At 36.2% G+C, this 26762-nt stretch overlaps 1 protein-coding gene across 2 annotated transcripts in view; it reads right to left on the reverse strand.

Moving 5' to 3' along the window:
- The window catches only part of MRPL1 (mitochondrial ribosomal protein L1), a 91526-nt gene that overhangs the window by 49001 nt on the left and 15763 nt on the right, over window positions 1-26762 (reverse strand). The window contains exons 3-6 of one of the 2 annotated variants that reach the window (XM_021702363.1): window positions 17268-17526; window positions 14463-14546; window positions 12766-12837; window positions 8608-8719 (exon numbers count right to left, since the gene is read on the reverse strand). In XM_021702363.1, coding sequence (XP_021558038.1) covers window positions 8608-8719; window positions 12766-12837; window positions 14463-14546; window positions 17268-17526 — 527 coding nt within the window. The remainder of the gene's footprint in view (window positions 1-8607; window positions 8720-12765; window positions 12838-14462; window positions 14547-17267; window positions 17527-26762) is intronic. The other variant, XM_021702364.1, reaches the window with a different exon arrangement.

Consider the following 26762-nt stretch of genomic DNA (forward strand, 5'->3'; position numbering starts at 1 on the left):
CGTAGTAGATACTCAATAACTGTACATACAATTATTCTAATCCAAAAAAATCTATAAGTTGTAGATAATTCATTCCTCAGTTGATTAATTTAATGCTGTATCTACTATCAACTGAATGTTGCATTAAATGTGCATTCATTGTACAAGTATTTGTTGAGTTCCACTATGTGCCACATATTACTCTAGGCCATGGGAATAAAATAGTGAACAAAACCAAAAAATGCTCATACTCTAATGAGAGGAACCAAATACACATCCACAACAAAAAATATAAAATGAAAGATGAAAATCATCTGATTATCTTAGTAGATACAGAAAAAACAGTAACAAATTTCAACATCCGCTCATGATAAAAACTCTCAACATCGATATAGAAGGAACATACCTCAACCTAATAAAGGCCAAATATGACAAATCTACAGTTAACACTATACTCAATGGTGACAAACTGGGAGTTTTTCTTCAAAAATCAGGAATAGGATAAGGATGACCACTCTTGCCACTTTCATTCAACACCTACTGGAAGTCCTAGCCACAGCAATCAGACAAGAAAATAAATAAATAAATAAAAGGCACCCAACTGGTAAGGAAGAAGAAAATTGTTACTATTGGCAGATGATATAATACTATACAGAAAACCCTAAAGACCACCAAAAACTATTAAAAGTAATAAATGAGGGTTGCCTGGATGGCTCAGTTGGTTAAGTATCTGACTTCAGCTATCATGACTTCAGGGTCCTGGGAGATTGGGCTATTCAATAAATGAACTATGCTTATTCAATAAATGAACTATGAAAGTTCATTTCATTGGGCTCTGCACTCTGTAGGAAGTCTGCTTTTCTCTCTCCCTTTGCCCCTCCCTCTGCTTATGCTAGCTCCCTCTCTCTCAAATAAATAAAATCTTTTAAAAAAATAAATGAATTCAGTAGGCTTACAGGATACAAAATTAATATAAAGAAATCTGTTGCATTTCTATATACTAACAATGAAGTAGCAGCAAGAGAAATTAAGAAAATAATCCCATTTACAATTGCACCAAAAGAGAATAAAATACCCAGGAATAAATTTGACCAAGGAAGTGAAATACTGAAAATTATAAAACACAGATGAAACTGAAGATGACACAAACAAATAGAAAGATATTTCATGTTCATGTACTGAAGGAATTAATATTATGTTAAAGTTAAGTAATATGTTAAAATGTCCACACCACCCAAAGCAATTTACAGATTGAATAGAATACCTATCAATACCAACAACATTTTTCACAGAACTAGAACAAAGAATCCTAAAATTTGTATGGAACCACAAAAGACCCTGAATACCCAAAGCAATCTTGAAAAAAAAAAGAACACAGCTGGAGATATCACAATCCCAGATTTCAAGATATACTACAAAGCTGTAGTAATCAGAAAAGTATGGTACTGGCACAAAAACAGGCACATGGATCAATGCAACAGACAGACAGCTCAGAAATAAACCTACACTGGGGAGGAGCAAGATGGCGGAGGAGTAGGAGACCTAAATTTCGTCTGGTCCCAGGAATTCAGCTAGATAGGGATCAAACCATTCTGAACACCTACAAACTCAACAGGAGATAGAAGAAAATAATAGCAGCAACTCTCTGAACGGACAAGGAACCGCTTTCTGGAAGGTAGGACGTGCGGAGAAGTGAATACGAGGCAATAGTCAGGAAGATAGACAGCAGGGGAAATGGCTAAAATTAACAAGTCAGAAAACAACAGATGTTGGCGGGGATGCAGAGAAAGGGGAACCCTCCTACACTGTTGGTGGGAATGCAAGCTGGTGCAGCCACTCTGGAAAACAATATGGAGGTTCCTCAAAAAGTTGAAAATAGAGCTACCATACGATCCAGCAATTGCACTACTGGGGATTTATCCCAAAGATACAAATGTAGGAATCCAAAGGGGTATGTGCACCCCAGTGTTTACAGCAGCAATGTCCACAATAGCCAAACTATGGAAAGAGCCAAGATGTCCATTGACAGATGAATGGATAAAGAAGATGTGGTATATATATACAATGGAATATTATGCAGCCATCAAAAGGAATGAAATCTTGCCATTTGCAACGATGTGGATGGAACTGGAGGGTATTATGCTGAGCGAAATAAGTCAATCAGAGAAAGACATGTATCATATGATATGAGGAATTCTTAATCTCAGGAAACAAACTGAGGGTTGCTGGAGTGGTGGGGGGTGGGAGGGATGGGGTGGTTGGGTGATAGATATTGGGGAGGGTATGTGCTATGGTGAGTGCTGTTAATTGTGTAAGAGTGATGAATCACAGACCTGTACCTCTGAAACAAATAATACATTGTATGTTAAAAAAAAGAAGAAGATAGTAGGAAGGGAAAAATGAAGGGGGGGAAATCGGAGGGGTAGATGAACCATGAGAGACTATGGACTCTGAGAAACAAACTGAGGGTTCTAGAGGGGAGGGAGGTGGGGGCATGGGTTAGCCTGGTGATGGGTATTAAAGAGGGCACATACTGAATGGAGTACTGGGTGTTATATGCAAACAATGAATCATGGAACCCTACATCAAAAACTAATGATGTAATGTATGGTGATTAACATAATAAAAAAAATGCATAGAAATAAAAGCATATCTTGAAAATGGAAAAATAAATAAATAAAAAGGAGATTTTAAAGATCCAAAAAAAAAAGAAGGAAATAAACCTACACTTACATGGTCAATTAATCATCGAGAAAGGGGCCAAGAATATACAATGCAGAAAAGACAATCTCTTCAATAAATAGTGCTGGGAAAAGTGGACAGCTACATGCAAAGGAATGAAACTGGACCACTCTTACACCATACACAAAAATAAACTCAAAATGGGTTAAAGACCTAAATGTGGGACCTAAAACCATAAAACTCCAGAAGAAAACATAGGCAGTAATCTCTGACATCAACCTTAGCAACATTTTTCTAGATATGTCTCGTCAGGCAAGGGAAACAAAAGCAAAAATAATCTAATGGGACTACACTAAAACAATAAAAAGCTTTTGCACAGTGAAGAAAATCATCAACAAACGAAAAGGCAACCTACTGAGTGGGAGAAGATATGTACAAATGATATATCAGATAGTGGGTTAATAGCCAAAATACATAAAGAACTTACACAAGTCAACACCAGAAAAACAATCCAATTAAAAATGGGCACAGGATCTGAATAGACATTTTTATAAAAAACACATGCAGAGGGCCAAAAGACACATGAAAAGATGCTCAACATCACTAATCATAGGGAAATGAAAATCAAAACCACAATGAGACATCACCTTACACCTGGCCAGAATGGCTAGTATCAAAAACACAGGACATAACAAGCGCTGGTGAGGATGTGGTGAAAAAGGAACCCTTGTACACTGTTGGTAGGAACGTGAATTGGTGCAGCCACTGTGTAAAACAGTATGGAGGTTCCTCAAAAAATTAAAGATAGAAATACCATACAATCCAGTAATTCATTCCACTGCCGGGTATTTACCCAAAGAAAATAAAAACATTAATTCAAAAAAATTTATATATGCACTCCTATGTTTACTGCAGCATTATTTACAATAGCCAAGATATAGAAGCAACCCAAATGTCCATCAATAGATGAATGGATAAAAAAGGTGTGGTATATATACAATGGAATGTTACTCTGCCATAAACAAGTATGAGACCTTGCCATTTGTGACAACATGGATGGACCCAGGGGTATTATGCTAAGTGAAATAAGTCAGAGAAAGGAAAATACCATATGATTTCACTTATATATGTAATCTAAAAAACAAAACAAACAAACACACAAAAAGGCAAAAATGAGCTATAAACACCGAGAACAATATGGTGGTTGCCAGAGTAAGATGCTAAGTGTGTTAAGTCCTAAAAAGTATAAAAAATCACAACAATGAAAAATACAGTGATAAGGGAGCGTGGGGAATAATAATTTATATAGTATAGTTATGGAAGGCCACTCTGTCTAGGTGATACTTGAATGAGGAAATGAACCAAGCTAATAAGCAACGAGCATTACAGACAGATGGGACAATAAGTCCAAAGATCAGAGAAGGAAGAACACTTAACGTGTGTGAGAAAGCACAAGGAGGCCACTATAGCTAGAGTAAAGGAAATGAAGGAAAGAATAATAGAACCAGCTGTAATATATCAATAATTCATCTCTAATAATTATAATTATTCATAATAATCATTGGAGTCTTTCACACAGTTTTTTTTTTTTTTTAAAGATTTTATTTATTTATTTGACAGAGAGAGACACAGCGAGAGAGGGAACACAAGCAGGCGGAGTGGGAGAGGGAGAAGCAGGCTCCCCGCTGAGCAGGGAGCCTGATGCGGGGCTCGATCCCAGGACCCTGGGATCATGACCTGAGCCGAAGGCAGACGCTTAACACCTGAGCCACCCAGGCGCCCCCACACATAGTTTTTAAACTAATACATGAGGGGGGAAATTTGGAAAATTTCAAATTCATTACTGTGCTAAAATTCTCTATGTCTTAGTATGTTTCTTTATATAACCAAAGAGTTCTAATTATTTCAATAATACAACCAATACTCTTTAAGTACATAATGTCAATCTATGAATTAAAAATATTTCACATTAGGTTTCAGTAAGTTCACATCCACTAGCCTCAAATATGATTAACAACACCAACTTCCATACAGAAAGCGGTGTCCTACTCAGTAGATATGGATACTCTTTGGGCAAGACTGCTACCACATCCTTTTGACAAGACTCCAACTGGAGCACTGATGTTCAATTCTATGCGTTAAGAGAAATACACATTAGTGAGTCCAATTTCCTAATCATGTCCCTTTTCCACCTACCTGCCGATAACTTAGCATGGTTTAAAAGAATTCAACTTTCTCCATATATGCCATAATACCCATTCATGGGTTAATATGTATAATAAAAAACTAATTCCACTAAGTCAAGATATTTTTCATACTCATATTTTTTGTTTAGTAAGTGCTAAAAGATAGGTTAGCAGTTTAAAAGTCCAATTTATCAATAAAACATATCTATATTAAAGATGAAAGAATTTCAGAGGGCACTTACATTGGAAGAAAAAAAGCTAGTTGATAAGCAAAAATGAAGCCCAATTTCTTCCAAAAAATTTAAAAAGCAAGTTTTAAATGCTTTTAAAAAATAAAGAAGAAATAATACTAGAAAAAGAAGCCAAATGTGCATCTGAAAAATAGAGAACTTGCCTACAGTTACGTAAGCAATTAAAATAAAATGAATAAAAATGCAGCATTAAACATGCTGCAAAATGTGCACACTCAATCCAGCCAAGACAGTTACACCCACTCCCATTAGTAAAACAAAATGTAAGACAAAATGGGAAACTAATGAGCTCAGCTGCAGGGGCTTGTTTGTTTGTTTTTTAATTTCATCCATTTGCTCAAAACGTAGTTTCTATTTTACCCTAAAGTCTTTGTTGGATATAAGGGGAATCAAATGTTCCTAAACAAAAATCGGAATAAGCTCTGAAAATGCATAATACAAGCCTCATTTGTTCTAATGCACATCTGGTGTATTCTGTTTTAACATTTTTGACAGGTTAATCGTTTGTCTTCATGTTTAAAGAACACAAATGTTTTGCCAGTGCTGTTAAACAGATCCTGGGGCGGGGGTGGGCGGGGGTGGGCGGGGGTTGAAAAGACAATGTTAGAGAAGGAGAAAGGTCTATTTTTTCATGCTTTGTTAAAGCAAATGGAAGCGGGGGGACTACATACCTAGGAAACTTGACCATGGTATATGGAAGCTATGACTCATTATGAAAGTGTAAATAAAGGAAAGTCAATTAAAAAAATAAACATTTCAAAGGGACAGTTTTCTTATTTGAGATAAAGAAATAAATTACTTGAAAACCTTTCAGGCTAAAAAATAGTCTCAAGTTTTATTATGAAAACAGTAATAAAAATAACTCAAGCCTAAAGAATAAAGAAAATTGAGGCCAAAAGGATTATTTAGAGAATGGAAAAGTAGCAAAGGTGACAAAGTTAATTTCTATGAAAAATCATTTCACTGTGTAAAGCAAGGAGATGACAGGATACTGATATATTTGGTATTCAGTTTCACTTTTAATTGACTATATTTAGTATTGTTTGGTTTTAGTGAGCTTGAATTTAATTAGAAACAAAAAAAATTATGAAAAATATTTTCATCAAATTCAACTGTAATTCTGGTTTAAATTTTTAAAATAATGTTCAGTTTCAGGTTTTACTTAGGAAAGAATATAATTCTGATTCCATGACAACAGATACTCCCATAATGGATATCCCTAACAAAACGTACCAAACTCCCATAATGGATATCCCTAACAAAACGTACCATATCTAATAAGGATGTGTTATTCAGTGCAGGTTACCAAAAACAAACAAATAAAATTCTACAACAATAAAAGAATCGGAGAGGACATTTGAATTTGCTTAAAGTACAGAACATGATCTATAATTCAGGTTAAGTATTAGTGGCTATCATGTTTGATGAATTAGTTCAACTTGAATTTGAACACGAATCTACTAAAACAATTTGAAATACTTGTTCTGTTTATACTACAAAATTTACCCCAAATTCAGCACACCCAAACCAAACTATGTCAGCAAATGAATTTAATATTCCTCCCTAATCTATTACCTGTTTCCATTAATATCAACTTATTAGGAGATCCCTAGGCTTCAAAATCTCAGCATCATATGACTCCCCGCCTCTCTCTCCCTCAACCTGTCGATTCCTAACTGTAGCACAAAGACCTAGTGTCTTTGACATTTATCACCTTACTACAGTCTCATTACGAAGACTTTAGTTTAAATAATACCTTTATTAGTCTCTGGCAATTGCACTTAAACTGGTCTCCCAACTTCTAGTTTTGATTAATGCCAATACATCTTATAAATTCTCTCTAGATTAAAGCTCTAAGGAACTCCCTATTTTAAAAACTTCTAAGAGGGGCACCTGGGTGGCTCAGTCAGTTAAGCAGCTGCCTTTGGCTCAGGTCATGATCCCGGGGTCCTGGGATCGAGCCCCGCGTCAGGCTCCCTGCTCAGCGGGGAGTCTGCTTCTCTCTCCCTCTGCCGTTCCCCCTGCTTGTGCTCTCTCTCTCAAATAAATAAGTAAAATCTTTTTAAAAAAATAAATAAATAATAAATAATAAGAACTTCTAAGAGATTCCTGCTAAAAACAGAATAAAAGTCCAAGCTTCTTAGGATCTTATTCAAGATCTTTCTCAATATGGTATCCATCTTCCAATATGATTCCCATTATTTTCTTTCATTTCAATGTAGGGGTACCATTCACTACAAGCCAAAGAGAATTAACTGATATTTTTTGTACATGGCCTATAATATCTGACTTACTTCAATGTATATCATTAATAGATTCCTTCTATATAAAATAATACCACCCTTAATCCACTCATCCAATTATTCAAGGTACAGTTTTTATGTTTGTTTGTTTGTTTGTTTAAGTGGGCTCCATACCCAACGTGGGGCTTCAATTCACAACCCTGAGATCAAGAGTCACATGCTCTATCAACTGAGCCAGCCAGGCACCCCTTTCAAGTTACAGTTTATTTTCTTTTTTAAGATTTTATTTTGAGGAGTGCCTGGGTGGCTCAGTTGGTTGAGCGACTGCCTGCAGCTCAGGTCATGATCCCAGGGTCGTGGGATCGAGCCCCACATCAGGCTTCCTGCTCGGCAGGAAGCCCGCTTCTCCCTCTCCCACTCCCCCTGCTTGTGTTCCCTCTCTCGCTGTCTCTCTCTGTCAATTAAATAAATAAATAAAATCTTTAAAAAAAAAATATTTTATTTTTATTTTTAAGTAATCTCTATACCCATCGTAGGGCTTGAACTCACAACCTCCAGGTCAAGAGTCTCACGCTCTACTGACTGAGCCAGCCAGGTGCCGCTCAAGTTACAGTTTAAATGTTACCTCCTTCAGCATGCCTTCTCTGATTTCCCCAACAATGTGTGAAATCCTCCTCTACTAAACACCTTTGATATCCTGTGAATTTATCATATAATACTTAACACTATGGCTATTTATGTAGCAACATTATCTCCTACTAGATTTCGTAAGGGGGAAATATCCATAAGGGGAAAGTTCCTTAAGGAAATATCTACAGAGTCACGTACACAGTAAGCATTTATATACACATATATGCATATATATATGTGTGTATATATATATATATGTGTATATATATAATATATAAATATATATGTTGAATGCTGACATAAATAAGCATACATATTATATTGATAAATAAGTATAAAACAGTATGATAACATACCTGATGGGTAATATGTGCCATTAATTTCAAACCTGAATATGGCCTAAATTTAAAGAACTGGTATCATAAAGTAACTAGGTTTTCAAATTATTAGATTACCAATATTAATGCCAAAAGAAAAAAAAAATCAAATCCACATGTTCTTACACAACATGAAATTCAAATACCAGAACGTATTATTTACTCTACATATATATTAGCAGTTTTGTTTTATAACTAAACATACATATTAGAAAGTTGTTGACAGCATATAAAAATAGTAAAAAGAATTCTCCCTTACTTCGAGTTAGTTTTGGAAATCTTTTTTTCAGCTTTTTCTTTAATGGATTAAGCTCGGGCATTATTTCTGGAACAGCTACATAAAAGTCTGATTGAATTTCATCATCCAAAATCTGAAAATCAGGGGAAAAAAGATAACCTTAGATTATATGAAAAGCTTTATCCTTCTGAAAATAAAGTATAATGTTGTAATTTCCCTTATAATTTAGAAAACAGACATTAAGCACAATTCTTTCCTTCAAAGATCCTACAAACACATTTACCAATTATGAAAACCATTAGAACCAAAACATTTTCTGATGTTCTCTTTTAAAAATAGCCACATCCTTTAAAAACAAAACAAAACAAAACAAAAACCCATTTACTGGGTTTAATTCTTCTGTGGGGTTATGTTAGGCAAAGGTGTAATCAACTAGAAGATAGCACTGATGTGTATACATGGCTCATATAATCCTACAAAGTTGAATTCATATGTCCATTAAAACTGAAGAAACAATGCTGAAAATTTTGCAATATATCATATGTTAAATTAATAATACTCAAATCACTAGCAACCAAATCACTAGCAACCACACTGCTTTCCTAAATTTAGAGCATCAAGAGAACTAATCTATAATTATTTTCACAAAGAACTGAAACTAAAATTCTATTTGCCTCCAATAACTAAAAATAAAAGAGGAGTGGGATGGTCAAAGACAAATTCATTTGTAATTTATTTATCCATACTCTAATTCCATTTTAATAGCAAAAAGAATAATATCTAATTTTTAAAAGATAGTTTTAATTAATTCAGGCAAGCATCCGAAATAATTATTAGACTACTACAATATACTCCATTTAAACATTTAGTTGATTACAAAATGATTACAAAAACATTTAGTTGATTACAAAAAAGCAACTTTTTAGAATAATACTGCTTGGACAACAAATATTTTACCAATGATTCTTTTTGCATATAATATTACCACAATATGTCATTCAAAGACATGGTTTGGGGTTACACAGTGAACCCTAAAATCTTGTACCATGGCAAAATTAAGCAGTGATTCTGGAATTTTACCTTCCTGTTATTATTCTTATTTTTCCAAATTCTTTACTCCCTAAATAACTTACTGTGGTCCCCTTAATGGTAACAACTCGCATTAAATGAGCACTTACCACATGTACCAAGCAATCTGCTGAACATGTCAAATGATTTAGTTCATCCAGTCTTTGTAATAACCCTATGAGGCCAGTACTAATATTGACCACACATCCCAGATCAAGAAACTGAGGGCTTAGGACAGATTAGTCAGTCTGTGTACTTATAAAGAGCAGATCCAGATTTCAAACATATGCAATGGCTCTTATTCATAGAAATATGAAAACAGAGGCAATTTTGAAACGTCAAAGAACTGTGTGTGAAATTTCTACTCTAAGACCTTTCAATACGGATTTTATGACACGCTCCTTTAAATTTAAAACTGTTTAAAAGTTATGTTAAAGTTAACCTTAAGATCACGTCTTGGAATAATACAAAACCATATAAATGAAAACCATGCTTTAGAGACAAGTAAAAATGAAGTTCTGAAACAAAATGAATTTATTAAAGACCTAACTTAAAAAATGACTATTAGTTCAGTAAATTTACCCTACATTTACCTTCTATAAGTGCTAAGTAAAATAGTATTTAACCTAACTAAAAAATACAGAAATGTGTAAAAAAAAAATCACAGCCATGATACTATTTACCAAAAGTGTCTTGAAATTATTTCATAATCTGAATAGCTTCTAAAAATAACATGGATGAGGGGCACTTGGGTGGCTCAGTCGGTTGGGCGGCTGACTCCTGGTTTTGGCTCAGGTCTTGAGCTCGGGCAGACTCTGCTTAAGGATTCTTCCTCTCCCTCTGCCCCTCCCCCCATTTGTGTGCGCACTCTGTCTCTCTCTCAGGTAAAAAAACAAATCTTTAGAAAATTTAAAAAAATAAAATAACATGGATAAGCTTTGAAAGATTCCATGGAGTAACTTGCAAGAATATGCTAGTGATGCCTTATACAACTGGCATTTTCCCTCTAGTAATCAATCACCACTGGCACCCTTAAAGAGAAATTCTGTACTGTAACATCTTATTTGCCAAATAATTTCAAAATATACTTGGTTTCCTTATTTGGGTTACTTTTTCAAATATGTTTTATTTAATAAACTTAATTCTACAGAAGACTTTCTGCTCCCTTACCATTTCTTTCTTGAGAAGTAATTTCTTGCTTATAATTTAACTTCATTTAAACTATTGTTGTTTTGACAGTTCTACAAGACACTCTTATGCTTTCAGAAAAAAAAAAAAAAAAACAGATGGAAGGCGGTACACTGATTTAATAAGAATAGTTAGTTCTCTGGCTCCAGAAACCAAGCTCTATTCTCTAATTCCAAAGAATCTGTGGTATTGCTTATTTTTTAAAAATTAAAAGAATTTTAATAATTTTATTAAATTAAAGCTTATGATACATCAGAAACAACTGGATACCACCCTCTGACTTTGACCCAGAGTCTGCATGAAAGCATAATCTCTTCGTATTTTCCACCAGTGCTACTCCCAAAAATCATTCCGGAGACTCTCCTTAAAAATCCAGAATCCCGGGGCGCCTGGGTGGCTCAGTCGTTAAGCGGCTGCCTTCGGCTCAGGTCATGATCCCAGGGTCCTGGGATCGAGTCCCACATCGGGCTCCCTCCTCGAGGGGAAGCCTGCTTCTCCCTCTCCCACTCCCGCTGCTTGTGTTCCTGCTCTCGCTATCTCTGCCTCTGTCAAATAAATAAATAAAATCTTTAAAAAAAAAAAAAAAAAAAAAATCCAGAATCCCCACCACATTTAGAGTACTATTGGGGTGGAAAAAAACACACTACAAACACTCTTGTACATCCCAAAGGAAGGGCCCAGTGCAAACTTCCCCCAAATCAAAATCTGGATATGGAGCAAAGAGAAATTTTCAAATCACTTTCTCCTGTTCTAAAAACAAAAAGGTGGGCGCCTGGGAGGCCAGTCGTTCAGCGTCTGCCTTCGGCTCAGGTCATGATCCCAGGGTCCTGGGATCGAGCCCCGCATCGGTCTCCCTGCTCCGTGGGAAGCCTGCTTCTCCCTCTCCCACTCCCCCTGCTTGTGTTCCCTGTCTAGCTATCTCTCTCTGTCAAATAAATAAAATCTTTAAAAAAATAAATAAATAAAAAATAAAAACAAAAAGGCATTCTATAAACAAATTTAGAACACTTTAGAAATTTGTATTTTCAGAAATAACGCCCAAAATTCAACAGACATGCCTCTTCTTCCCTCTTAAAAAACAAAACAAAACAAAACAAAACAACATTGTTCTGATTGCAAACCAGCTCCACAAATTCTTTGCTACTTTCTTAACACAGGCTACATAACCACTTGGTGCCTCATGCTGAGCCTGTGCCACTCCGAAGTGGTTGGAGTAAAAGTTAAGAGTAATCAGAAGTATTGTATTACTACAGAGGTCAGATATTATCCTTTGTGATCTGTGAAGTTAATCACACTTTTCACTCCAAGAAGGCAGAACAAATATTTGATCTTCAAAACATGAACAGTGATATTCATGATATCACTACCTTTTAAATTTCATTTTAAATCTTGCATTCAAAACCACAAAGAGTCATATTGCTCTTTCCAGTCTACCCACAAAAACTCTCACAAACACATAGGAAGCAAGGGGTTAAAAAATCATGATGTAAATCAAGCATAATTAATATCAGACTGTCTGGATAGTTTTTTCTTAGCTTGATTTTTTTTTTTTTTTAAAGATTTTATTTATTTATTTGAGACAGAGAGAATGAGAGACAGAGAGCATGAGAGGGGGGAGGGTCAGAGGGAGAAGCAGACTCCCTGCTGAGCAGAGAGCCCGATGCGGGACTCGATCCCAGGACTCCAGGATCATGACCTGAGCCGAAGGCAGTCGTTTAACCAACTGAGCCACCCAGGCGCCCCTCTTACCTTGATTTTGAGACTCAAAAGAGTAGGAAAATTTTTCCCTATTCTACAAAGCTTTACTAACCATTTGTCAAAAGATATAGGCATAGTGGTTATGTTTCACATGAAATAAATCAATGCATGGCAAAGATAACAGAACAATTTCTATAACTAATGAATATGAAAACAACACTGTACCTTCTGAATTAGATTAATTCCTCCTGCAAATGCAGCTCCATTTTCTTCTGCTATTTTAATCTCTGATGCATTCTATAAAAATACAATAGTTTGAATATCAATCTTTAAACAAATTCAGTCTGATTTCAAGTATTTTGTAAGAAATAATATCACAGTTCAAAATAAAAATTGTGGTTTTTACTTTTAACTGAAAATGCATCATTTCTCAATCAGATGTATCAGAGATACTGTATACCGAATAAGTTTACTTTGTAGTTGATTAAGGTGTTTCTTGACTAACACATGAGGAAATACATTGAAATGACATATTAGGAACCTAAGAAGTGGCTCAATCTAATTCTTCACTGCCTTCAATACATCATCTTCCAAAAGTAAAAGATTAAGATATATTTAGTTTTGCTAACTTAAATGGAGACATCTTATCAAACCAAAGAGGAAAAGTTACTTAAGGAATGCTAGAATCAAAACTATATTGTACACCTGAAACTAATGTAACACTGTATGTTAACTAACTAGAATTAAAAACTAAAAAAAAAAATTTAGCCAGCTGTTTGAAAATTCAAAAGAAAAATATACAGTAGGGGCGCCTGGGTGGCTCAGTCATTAAGCGTCTGCCTTCAGCTCAGGTCATGGTCCCAGGGTCCTGGGATCCAGCCCCATATAAGGCTCCCTGCTCAGCAGGGAACCTGCTTCTCACTCTCCCACTTCCCCTGCTTGTGCTCTCGCTCTCTCTCTCTCTCTCTCTCTCGCTGTGTCTGTCAAATAAATAAATAAAATCTTTAAATATATATATATATATATATACAGTATTAGTTATCTTCTATGTTCCCTTTATGCCATTTCATTTTACTGTGAAAATATATCACTCCCTTAAGTCACTCAAGTTTTGTAGCATTCCAACAGCTATATTCTCCACTTTTCTAGGAAAAAAACAGTAAAGAATCTCTTCCTTGAAAGTGAAGTAGATACAGAAAAATCAAAACACTCTACAAAACAAATTCATAAATACATTTCAAATGTTTATAATACAAAAAGACTGACAAAGAGCCATATGATTCTATTTGTTACAACCTCGACTTTCCTGGTTTTCCAGACTAGATATTTTTAAGTGTGGTTTCTGTGTCTTCACAGCACTAAGTGGGCCCATTGCTTTAAAACAATTTTACTGGGCACCTGGGTGGCAAAGTCGGTTAAGCATCTGCCTTCAACTCAGGTCGTGATCTCAGGGTCCTGGGATCGAGCCCCACATCAGGTTCCCTCTCAGCAGGGAGTCTGCTTCTCCCTCTGCCTCCGCTCCCCCTGCTTGGGTGCTTGTGTGCTTGCATGTGCGCACATGTGCTCTTCCTCTCTCTCTCTCTGTCAAATAAATAAATAAAAATCTTTAAAAAATAATAATAATTTTATTGTTTTTATTTGAAGAGAGTACTCTGAGTAGGAAGCAGGAGGTAGTAGGACAAATTCTCTATTTCTCTTCAGTTTCTTGTGAGAAACATAATGTAGTAGATTAATAATGATGAAATTAATTTTCTAGTTTAGCTCTTTCTCAAATGACATAACCTCAAATAAGTCATCTAACTGCTTCAAATGGGGAAAATAAGACTATGTGAATAGTCTACTCATTCAGTTAATCTAAGCACTGATTAATGTGATATGTACAAAAAATTAAATGATATGAAAGGTTGACAAAGGTTACTCACCCCTGTAAATACAGCAACTTTATTGATTTCTGAAATGAATGGGTATGGAAAACGAAGAACACTGGCAAATGGCTCCACTTTTTTCTAGATACACAACAATGGAAAAATAATAATGAAAAATTCATTCATCTTTTCTATATATCTCACATCTATAAAAAAACAAAACTGATGTTTTGTTTTCAACATTTTAATTCTACCACATGTCCTCTAATTAATCTAGAACTATTCACTGATTACAATTTAAAGCATAAGAGACTCTATTTCTTTTCTAAGAAATCATAATGAAAATCTGCATCTCTCTCCCCACCTCCATACTGCCACAGCACTTGGCTTCTACCTCTACATCATTCATCACAATCTCTCATGTATTAAGTGATGTGTTTGCATATCCATATCTTCCCCAGCACCTAGTATAATGCTTTCTACATGATGGATATCAATAAATGTTTACTAACTTGAATTAAATTCAAAAGAACATGTAGTTTTTTAACACCATCAAGGAGGACATGAGCACAGCTATGCATAATAGACGACAGAAAATATCCAGCTAATCTGCTCAGTAGGTCACTATTAACGCTAAATCTAAGACAGAATGCCAAGTCTGAAAGGCTCTTCTGAGTGGGTCTATTTTGAAACAACATGGACTGCCCACCACTTTCAAAGATTTTTGGGAAGTCGGTTGGAAAATCCAAAATATATAATGGCATGCATTAAGGCACCCAAATATGAATGGAGATTCTACAGGGCCTCAGAACTTCTTTGTTGTTTTCTAGCCAAGGACCTGTCTAGCCCTGTGGCTCATATCACTTAGACTTCACATGGAAAATCTAGGCCCATAGTTTTGGTGCAGATTTAAAGTCTAGAAGAAAGGGAAAAAAGGCTGTTCCCTAATTCAGACTGATTGAAAGGTTATATTTTTAGCAAAACTTTGAGTAGAGATAACTTCCGGAGGATTTCTTTTCAGACAAGAAAGAACAAACTCTTAAGCATACTTGACATCAGACATGCAACTCAATTTTACTGACTGGCATTCCTTTGCCATTAACATGTCACAACTAGTTTCAGTAAATATTTCAATGGCAAGTAATCACAATACTGGGGAAACACTGGCTTGTTGTATAAGCACTCTATCGAAAACAAAAAATGTCTTAGGAAGACAACAGTACCCTTTCAATGTTAATAGTCTACAAGTGGCTTTCATTTCTGAAACGAAGCTTGTGGTCCTACAACTCTTCATTATGAATCACAGTTGACCTCTAAAGAACTCGGGTGTTGGGGCACTACCCCCACACAGTTGAAAAGCTGCATGTAACTTCTGACTCCCCCAAAACTTAACTACTAATAGCCTACTATTGACCAAAAGCCTTATCGATAACATAAACAGTCAACCAACACATATTTGGTATGCTGTATGTATTAGATACTGTATTCTTATAACAAAGAAAGCTAGAGGTAAGAAAATAAGAGAAAATACATTTACAGTAGTATACTGCCTTTATATAAAAAAAAACTCTGCATGTAAGTGGATCCTCACAGTTCAAAACTATGTTATTCAAGGGTCAACAGTACATTAATGGCTGACTGAGAAAGTGATCATCTTGGATACTACAACATTTTTAAAATAAAAGAACTAACAGTAAAACTGCTATAAAATAAAATTACAGCATGGCTGGTATAAACTGTTTCTAAGAAATAAGAACTATGAAATAAGATAGACCTTGATTCAAATCCTAACTTCACCTCTTATTCTGTGACCATAAACAAGTTACTTCAGCTTCTCTGTCTCAGCTTCCCCTTTTGAGGTTATTATAGGATTAAATGAGAAAATGCATGCAAAGCACTTAGCATTGTGGCTGGTACACAGAAAGTTTCCTGTAAATGTTGATTGTGATTATTAAACACTTAGCAAGTCCTTTACATGCACTGCCTCATTTAATCCTCTTAAAAACTGTGTAAACTAAGCATTTTATCTCCCTTTATAAAGAGGTCGGAAAAAATAGATCTGAAAAGGTTAAACCAGAAACCCAAAGTCAAAAAGCAAGTAAGTGGTGACACCAGGATTCTGGCCTGTGCTGTAGTTTGACTCCAGGGCCCATGCTCTTTAAGCGCTACACTATACAGCCTCCTCCTAAGTGTTCAACCACTGTTGTTGTTGAAGTTGTTACACTGTATTCAAAATTTTGTACCTTCTAGTTTGACCGAAAAAAAGACATCCTCAGAATAAAAATTAAAATACCATTTCCAAGAAAATTAGATTTCTTAAATGAGATTTAGAGTTGTAATGGACCTCAACTCTAATTCAGTATTTTTACTACTTTTAGAGTTTTATAAACAAAAGTCATCCAAGGAACTGCCATATAAACAAATAAAGCAGAAAAGTTCTGGTTGAAGCAAGAGTGAGGGGCTTGGCACCCCACTGATGCAAACTTAGTCTCAACGCAGGACTCTAAGGAACATACCTCTAATCCCAAACCCTCATTTACAGAAAAGGAATATGACACCCAGGCAGCTTAAGTCATTTTTCAAAGTTACAGTAATACCTCAATTAATTTTAACACTACTTTATGAAATTTATACCAGTGATTTTCAGGTAACTAGGAGATAAATGTTCATCGACTCTGCAGAGTATGTTCAACGTATTTTTATATTTGGAAAATAAAAACAAAATTTTTCATCCCATAGTATAGAAAGAACATAAGACTTCCCAAAAATTATTATAAGAAAAAAGGAACTTTAAAAATTAAGAAACAGCAATTCATACAGCTCCTGTTCACAAATAAATTTATTTTAGTTGAGTCTACATACCTTTTTCCCCAGTGCCATATCCAGTGTCAAATCAAGATAAACACCTTGCTTTGGATTAGTAAAGTCCAGAGTTTGAAATTTCTTAAGTAACTGAATAGCTTTCTCCACCTCATATATCTGTCTTGGATATAAGCGCTTTAAGTAGACATCATCCTCAGGTTCGCCTTCCATAAAGGAGTATGACTTTATTTTTTCTATCTCATCTTTTTTCTCATCTGATGCTTTGTCTTTCACACCTTTTTTTGTTTTCTTTGCAGGCCTTAAAAAAAGACAAATTCAAGATCAGTTATCTCAGTACATATTCTAAGAAACTTTTTTGGGGGGGGCGCCTGGGTGGCTCAGTTGGTTAAGCGACTGCCTTCGGCTCAGGTCATGATCCTGGAGTCCCTGGATCGAGTCCCGCATCGGGCTCCCTGCTCGGCAGGGAGTCTGCTTCGTCCTCTGACCCTATCCCCTCTCATGTGTTCTCTCTCTCTCATTCTCTCTCTCTCTCAAATAAATAAATAAAATCTTTAAAAAAAAAAAAAAAGAAACTTTTTTTTTTAAAACCAATGTAGGGGCTCCTGGGTGGCTCAGTCGGTTAAGCATCTGCCTTCGGCTCAGGTCATGACCTCAGGGTCCTGGGATCAGGCCCTACATCAGGCTCCCTGCTTAGCTGGGAGCCTGCTTCTCCCTCTCCTCCCCGCTCAAGCTCTCTCTGGCTATTTCTGTCGCTATCTCAGTCTGTCTCTCTCAAATAAATAAATAAAATCTTTAAAAAAATAAAAAATAAAAAGCCAATGTACATAAAACACAAAAAATAACAAAAGATAAAGTTTATTTTATTTTTATTTTTTAAGTTTATTTTAATTCAAAAGCATAGACTGCTTTACAATGTTTCTAGTTGAACAAATATTAAGTAAACTTTTGTACTGTTTGCAGTTGATGCAAAGTTGGATAAGGCATTGATGCTGCTCTCCAAAAGTTTAGAGGAATAGAGGATACAGACATGCAAACAGATAATTTCAATACAATGGGTAAGTACTTTGACACACTGTTCTCGGAGCCGCAGGGAAGACATTTAATCCAGTCTAGGAAGCTAGGGAAGTGTTCTAGAGAAGATGACCCTAACATCAATTCTTGAAGGATAAGGAAGAATTAGCTGAAGTATATACCCAAGAGAGACGAAAACATATGACTACATGAAAACATGTACACAAATGTTCATTGCAGCATTACTCCTAACAGTCAAAAAGTAAAAACAACCCAAATGTTCAATAACCCAGATGAATGGATACAAAATGTGATATATCCACAATAAAATATTAATCAGCAGTGAAAAGGAATGAAGTACTGATACAAGCTACAATAAGTATAAACTTTAAAAACATTATGCAAATGAAAGAAGCCAGTCACAAAAGACCACATATTTTATGGTTCCATTTGTATGAAACATCAAGAATGGGCAAATCCACAGAAACTGAAAGTAGATTTAGTGATTGTCCAAGGCTGGGAGAGGAGGTTAGAAAAATGGGGCCTAACTGCCAATAGGCATGAGGTTTTAGCGCAAGTTAACAAAAATGTTCTAAAAATAACACTGTGATGGTGGCAAAAGTGTGAATACATTAAAAACCACTGAACTGTACACTTTAAATGGGTGAATTGAATGGTATGTAAATTATATCTCAATAAAGCTATTATCTTAAAAAGTAGAGTTAGCCAGGCAAAGAAACAACATAATAAAATTACTGAGTCATCAAACAGAATACAAGTACACAAGGAGAGCTATTATAAATTCTGACGAGAGCAGAGGGGGACAAAATTTTTCTCTAAGGGCCAGACAGGAAATATTTTATAGTCTCTTACCTCAGTATTTCAATTATGCCACTGTAATGTGAAAGCAGCCATAGACACTGAAAAATGAATGAGTGTAGCCATGTTCCAATAAAACGTTATTTACAAACAAATGGCTTAAATTTCATAATTTTCATGTGTCACAAAATACTGTTTTTTCTTTTTTTATCCAATCACTTAAAAATGTAAGAACTATGTTCACGAACCATACAAAAATAGATGGCAGAACAGATTTTTTGGCCCACTAGACATAGTTTGCTGACTCCTGAACTACAGGGCAAAACAGAAGGCAAGAAACATCTGAAGATGGGGCTGGAGAATCTAGATCATAGAGGGCCTTCGCTAGAGGCAATGAGAAGCTACAGAACAGGAGTGACATCTGTATTTCCAGTAGAATATTCCGGCTACAATATGAGAGATAGATTTGAAGGAAGTCGGATTGGAGACAATATAAAGACTAGCCCCTTCCTTTCTTCTCAAGGAGATATGACAGCAGTGATGGTAAGAGGCTGGAGAAGATGAGAGATTAGATATTTATAAAGTAAATACTGCAGAAAAATAAAGATGAAAAAAGAAGACTATTTTTATACAATACTTCCTACGTTTCTGGCTTGGGTGACCAGACATAGCATAGTATCATTAAGACCAGAAATAAAGGCAAAACAGGTTTCTTGTGAGATGAGTTCAGTTTGGGGCAATACAGAGTTTGAGTGTGGGGTTAGTTGCATCACTGACCCTAATTCTTTATCCCCTCTCTTCATTCAAGTCACTTTGCTGGTGACTTTGCAGTTCCTCCCATTTAAAGGGGTAGAGCATATTTCCCAGCACTTGGATTGGTCATGTGACTAGTTTGGCCAATATAATAAAGCAAAAGTGACAGTTCTCTGCTCTAAGCCTAGGCCAATAAGAAGCTTCATATGTTCCCACTTCCATGCTTGTATTTCTGCCATTTCCGTAAGAACATGCTTGTGCCACCCCAAAGGCAGGAGAATAAGAGACTGTGAAACAGAGTTGCCCCCACAGGGCCCCAGGCTAGAGGCTAGATTGGACAATTCACAACTGACGTGCAGACTCACAGATGTGCAGCAAGCCCAGCCAAAGTCCTAAGAGACACCCATCCAAACCTAGCTTAGATCAGCTGACCCACAGATGTGTGGGCAATAATAAAGAATTCTTGAGTGGTTTGGTATATAACAAAAGCTAACAAGGTGTTTACAAAATATCTAGGAAAATATGTTCAACAGGTAAGTTAAGAGAGCAGATAAGAGTTTGAACCTAAGAAGACAGGGAAAAAAAAAAAGAGCTAGAGATAATAGCATATATTTTCTCAACACTATTTCAAATCACACCTATAATCTTTTAACCACAGAGTTTTAAATTAGTTAAGTAATATTTCTAGAAAAAGGTTTGAGTTCTGTTGTAGGCAGAATAATGGCTTTCCAACAATGTTATATCTACATGGCAAAAAAGGCTTTGCAGATGTGCTTAGGGCTAAAGACTTTGACATGGGGAGATTATCTGGATAATCCAGGGGCCAATCTAATCACACAAGTCCTTGAAAGCAGAGAAACTTTCCCCTTTCCCACCTACATTTGAAAGAGATGGAAAGAGACAGAAGAAATTCGAGCATGAAAGGGAATCTGCCATTCCTGGCTTTGAAGATGGAGGAAGGTGGCCACAAGCCCAGGAATGTCGGTAGCCTCTCAAAAGTGGGAATGGAGAAGAAACAGATATTCCCCTAGAGCTTCTAGAGAGGAAGGAAGCCCTGCTGACACCTTGATTTTAGCCCAGTGAGATCCATGACAGACTTGACTTACAGAACTGCAAGATAACAAACTTCTAATGTTTTAAACAACAAAGTTTGTGGTAATTTGTTAACAGAAAACTAATATAGGTCCTATAAAATTTATGTGAAAGAAACAGATGACAGTAAAATAAATTTTTAAAAAAGAAACTCAAAATCCAATCCAATGTATAATTCCATTCTTACTTTTTAGCCCTCAATGAATCCTTATTACCACAACTAACAGCATCCTCTCAGCTAATAAGCAATTCAACAGAATAGCAGATAATGACAATGCTCATTTTTAATGGGACACAGGTGTCCTTCTGGACTGATGACAAGTCTAAGCAGGTGTCCAAGTGGATGGATGCAACATGCCTCAATAGCTACTTTGGAAGTACTCCACAAAATTCCAAATCTTCCAAACTGGAGAAATCACATTTTTATTTTATATTTAGTAAAAGAATAGGGAGGCCAATAAAAGAAGGAGCCTAAAGAGCATGTTTTAGTAAAATACTCTCCATCTAAAAGAAACAAAACAAATAAATGTCCTAGCTGTAACCTACAGACTTACTTTACATAAATGCTGATTTCACCACAAAATTTTTTATCATGGCTGAACCTGTCCATTTAAATTGCAATTAATATCAAATTCCCAGGGACTGAAACATGATTTTTAAATTCATAAATATATGCAACACCCAATAGAAGTCTGATACATAGAGTGCATTGAGTATACAGCAATTTGTTTATTTATACTTTGGTCCTTGTTTCACAAAATATTTGAGCTGATTCAGTAAAAATATTTTTAAGTTACAAATGGAACACTGTTTTAAAGAAAAAAAAAGCATAATGTCATTATAACAGAGATCAAATAGGACTCTAAAAAAACCACTTTCTTCCAAAATTAAAAAAAAGCACAACTGAACAAAATCTGTCACTAATTAATTTAATAGACCCACTGCCAGTTTTCCATGACCCTCCAAAAAATGTCTATCTTTATTCATTAGAATCATATCCAGAAGACCTCTGTTGTTCATGCAATTATGTAAGGCCCTATCAGGAGAGCTTAAATACTTTGATTCTTGGGGACTAAAAATAAATCATACTTAAAAAAGGTTTTTGCCAAGGTGAGGGAAAAATGCCTGGCAGTCTGAATCAAAGAGAATTTAGCTGCAGTTACCTGGGTACCTAAACCACATAGATTAAATGAGTAATAATAGATTATACTCAGTGATGCCTGGGTGGCTAAGTCAGTTAAGCGTCTGCCTTCAGCTCAGGTCATGATCCCAGGGTTCTGGGATCGAGCCCCACATCGGGCTACCTGCTCCGCGGGAAGCCTGCTTCTTCCTCTCCCACTCCTCCTGCTTGTGTTCCCTCTCTCGCTGTGTCTCTCTCTGTCAAATAAATGAAATCTTTAAAAAAAAGAAAGAGATTACACTCAGGTAATAACTCTCCCCCTGCCTCATTTGTCCCTTAACTCCAAAAGCATGAAAGGAAAAATAATTCCATGGTCATACTCAAATAAAACAAACAAACAAAAAAATTCAGTGCTATAATAAAGCTCACTTCAAGACCTTTGAAGATCTGTGACCCCAGAGATCCAAGTCCCTTCAAGCCTGAAAAACCCTTTACATTGAGGAATTGGGGGATGGAAGTTGGGGGGCATGGTGATACACAACTTCTGTCAAACTAAACAGAACTAAAGAGAAAATGCCTAGGGCATGTAATTATTAATGGAATGCAAACATCTGGACAACTCATTTCTCAGTATAATCATGTAAATAAATTCATTAATATCTCTGACCCTGGTTTATTCATGAAACTAAATGCAGAAGTTCTGCTTATGCTTATAATGTGAAAGCCAAAAGAATAAAACCCAGTCAATAATACAAATAAATGAAAATTAAAAAATAAAAATTGGAAAGAGTATTAACAACTAGAGAGTTGGATAAAATCACAACTTTTCTTGAATGCATCACAAAGCTGAGATCACAGGTCAGCCAAGTAGCCTTAAATCCAAGAAGAATCAGCCCACATTCCCTTCTACCACTCCACATGCATACTCAGGACACTCTCACCTGTAGCAGAGTATAAGAGGAAGGCAAACAGGTAAGAATGTTAGGGCTACTATAAAGCCCCTGGGACATTCAAACACAATGGGAATTCATACTCAATTTGTAGGCTCTTTCCACAGACCTCCACCAAATGCTCCTGGGAAAGATGGGAGCAGGCCAGGAGACTAGAAAGCCTCCCTAAAGAGTACAGGTACAGAGATTAGCCACTGCTGCCAGAAAGGCAAGTAACCCTGAAACCATGTAGGGCACAGGTAATCACCCATGTGTATAGGGAAAAGAAAGAAGAAAAAAAACAAAAACTTCTACCCTTAGGGGTAGGTCAGGAAACAGTCCAGAGCACAGTATCCTCTACAGTACAGTAAAGCTGGGGGGAAGGGCCTGGACACTCTGGCAAAGACCAGCAGTAGATAAATACCATGGGGAGAAGGGATAGAAATACTAAGAAAACCCCATCCCGAAGGTCCAGCCACACTGGGCCCACTTAAGATAAAGTCTGGTTTGGAAAACAGAGGATCCCTCCTGCACCCATCTCCAGACTAGCAAGCACTAATAAGCAACAGCAATCTATACTAGGGAAGGAGCAAGAGTATAGAGACCTCCCCCTCTGAGGCACAGCTGCCTGCATTGGCAAAGCAGAAAACAGAGCATAAAATGGGAACACTGAGAAAAACCTTCCAAGCAACCCAGGCCCCATCCTATGCACAAGGTAAAGTACAGAAATTTGAAGCTGGTGGTAACCATAGCAACAACAAAACCAAAACCTAGCTTGACTTCTGACTGGACTGATTCAACACAGTGACAACAGGCATGTGCATTCCCGGGCATAAATACTAGGTACTTTGGCTTCAACTGTTCTACACAAGATGTTTGGCAGTCAATAAAAAATTTTGAGATACATGAAGAAGAAAAAGAACCTATTATCAACAAAGAAACAGAACCAAAGTCGGAGATGACCAAAGTGGCCTTTTTTATCAGGGATCTGCCACTGGCAAACCATGAGTACATGCACATACATGGACCAACGAAGAGATTCAAAATGACAAGAGAGAAGAGAGAAGCAAGCACAAGCCTCTCCACCCTGTCTCAGATCCTGATAAAAAAATTTTTTTTTGCCATACAAAAACGATTTTTTAGTGTATTATAAAGTCAGTACATTAAAAAATTAAAACCACAGGGGCACCTGGGTGGCACAGTGAGTTAAGCGTCCAACTCTTGGTTTCAGCTCAGGTTGTGATCTCAGAATCATGAGATCAAGCGCCACATCAGGCTCTGTGCTCATCAAGGAGTCTGCTTGGGATTCTCTCTCCCCTGTCCCTCTGCCCCTCCCCCCAGCATGCATGCATGCTTGGGCACTCTCTCTCTCAAACAAATAAATAAAAAATCTTAAAAAAAATAACCACAACTTCTCATCAAGCTACTGAATAATTCTCATTGTCAGACATGAAAAAAAATTAAAACTTGATGATACTATTTATTACCTATCAAATTGGCAAAGTTCAAAAATTTTAACTATACTATACATGGAAAAGTAGACATTCTAATACAATATACTGGTAAGGCCATAAATTAGCAATATCTCTATGAAGGCAATTTAGTATTACTTATTACCTATCAAAATTATAAATGCACACATCTTTTGATTCAAAAATTCTATTTCTCAGAGTTTATACTACAAATACATTCATAATCTTTGACAAGGTCTATGTACATGATTATTCACTTATAATAGCAAAAGACTGAGAAGATAAATGTGTGCCATAGGGGGAAACAGGGAAGTGGTTAAATAAATTATTGTATATTCACACAATGAAATATTATATGCGTGTTCATTACGGCATTATTTACAATAGCCAAAACATGGAAACAACCTAAATGTCCATTGACAAATGAATGGATAAAGAAAATATGGTACATATACACAATGAAATAGTATTCAGCCATAAAAAAAGAATGAAATCTTGCCATCTGAGACAACATGGATGGACCTTAAAGGCATTATGCTAAGTGAAATAAGTCAGAGAATAACAAATGCCATATGATCTCACTTATACATGAAATATTAAAAAAAAAAAAAATCTCACAGATGCAGGGAACAGATTGGTGGTTACCAGAGAGAGGCAGTAAGTGGTCAAAAGTAAAAAATTCCAGTTATAAAATAAATAATCATGGGGATGTAATGTATAGCATGGTGACTATTATTAATAATACTGTACTGTTGGGGCGCCTGGGTGGCTCAGTTGTTAAGCATGTGCCTTCGGCTCAGGTCATGATCCAGGGTCCTGGGATCAAGTCCCACATCGGGCTCCCTGCTCAGCGGGGAGTCTGCTTCTCCCTCTCCCTCTGCCTGCCACTCTGCCTACTTGTGCTCTCTCTATCTCTCAGTCAAATAAATAAAATCTTTAAAAAAATTTAAAAATTTAAAAAATTAAAAATAAATAAAACTGTACTGTCTATCTGAAAGTTACTAAGAAAGTAAGTCTTCAAAAATTCTCATCACAAGAAAAGAAATTGTAGCTTTGTATAGTGATAGATATTAACCAGACTTACCGTGGTGAGCATTTCCCAAAACATACAAATACTGAATCATTATGTTGTACAACTGACACTAATGTTATATTTCAATTATATCTCAATAAAAAAAATAACTAGACAGCTCCATCTGAAACAATCTCCAAGATATATTGTTAAGTTAAAAGCAAGCAAGCAAGATGTAGAACAGGATATACAGTTAAATAAGAAACAACAATTCTGACACTAAATGTGTGGATTTTTTTCCCACACCAACCAATTATCTGATATAAGCCAGGTATCCAACAATGGAAGACAGTTCTGATACTATCTACCTGAATAGATCCCACAAGTTAAGGACTCAGTTCCATAAGACTGCCTCCACCTCAGATGCCTATCACAATTCAAGGCCTCTGGTATTTCTGGCCAACTGGCTATAAATCAAGGGATCCTATGACCCCCTCCACAGACTTCATAATTTCCTAGAATAACTCACAGAACTCAGAGAAACACTTTTTTAACATTTACCAGTTTATTATATAACAGAAGATATGATAAAGGATACAGATGAATAGGTGGACAGGGCAAGGTCCAGAAGAGTCTGGAGTACAAGAGTTTCTGTTCCCGTTGGGTCTGGGTACACCACCCTTTGGGCAAATGTATATGTTCACCAATCCAGAAACTTTTGGAACCTCATAATACAGGGATTTTTATGGAGGCATGATTGATTATGAATTCAATCTCTAGCTTCTCTGGATGACAGGTGGGGCTGAAAGCTTCTAATCATGGCTTGGTCTTTCTGGTGACCAGCCTCCATCTAGGAGCCCCAAGAGTTCCTTGTTAGAACAAAAGATGCTCCTATCACCCAGAAAATTACAAGGGTTTTAGGAGCTCTGTATCAGAAACTGGGTAAAAGACCAAATATTAGAATAATAGATGCTCCTAGCATCCCTATCACTCAGAAGATTACAGGAATTTTAGGAGCTCTGTATCAGGAACTGGAGGCAGAGACCAATATAAATATTTATTATGTCACAAAGTCCTAGCTCCAACAATTACTACCTCTGTGAACCTAGGCAAGTTACATAATCTTTCAACGCCATGCTTTTCAACTCAAAAAAGAACATGCTAACAACAGCTTCCACATAAAGTAGCTGCGGAACCTAAATCAGCCATTGAATGTCAGTGTTCAATAAATGTTAAGTATTACTATAAGTCATATTTTCCTTTACAACTACAAAGGGTCAAAAAAGCAGAGATGTTTAACTTTCACAACTGTATGTCCCTGTACAT

Source organism: Neomonachus schauinslandi, chromosome 2, assembly GCF_002201575.2.
Source record: "Neomonachus schauinslandi chromosome 2, ASM220157v2, whole genome shotgun sequence".
Classification (NCBI taxonomy): Eukaryota; Metazoa; Chordata; class Mammalia; order Carnivora; family Phocidae; genus Neomonachus; species Neomonachus schauinslandi.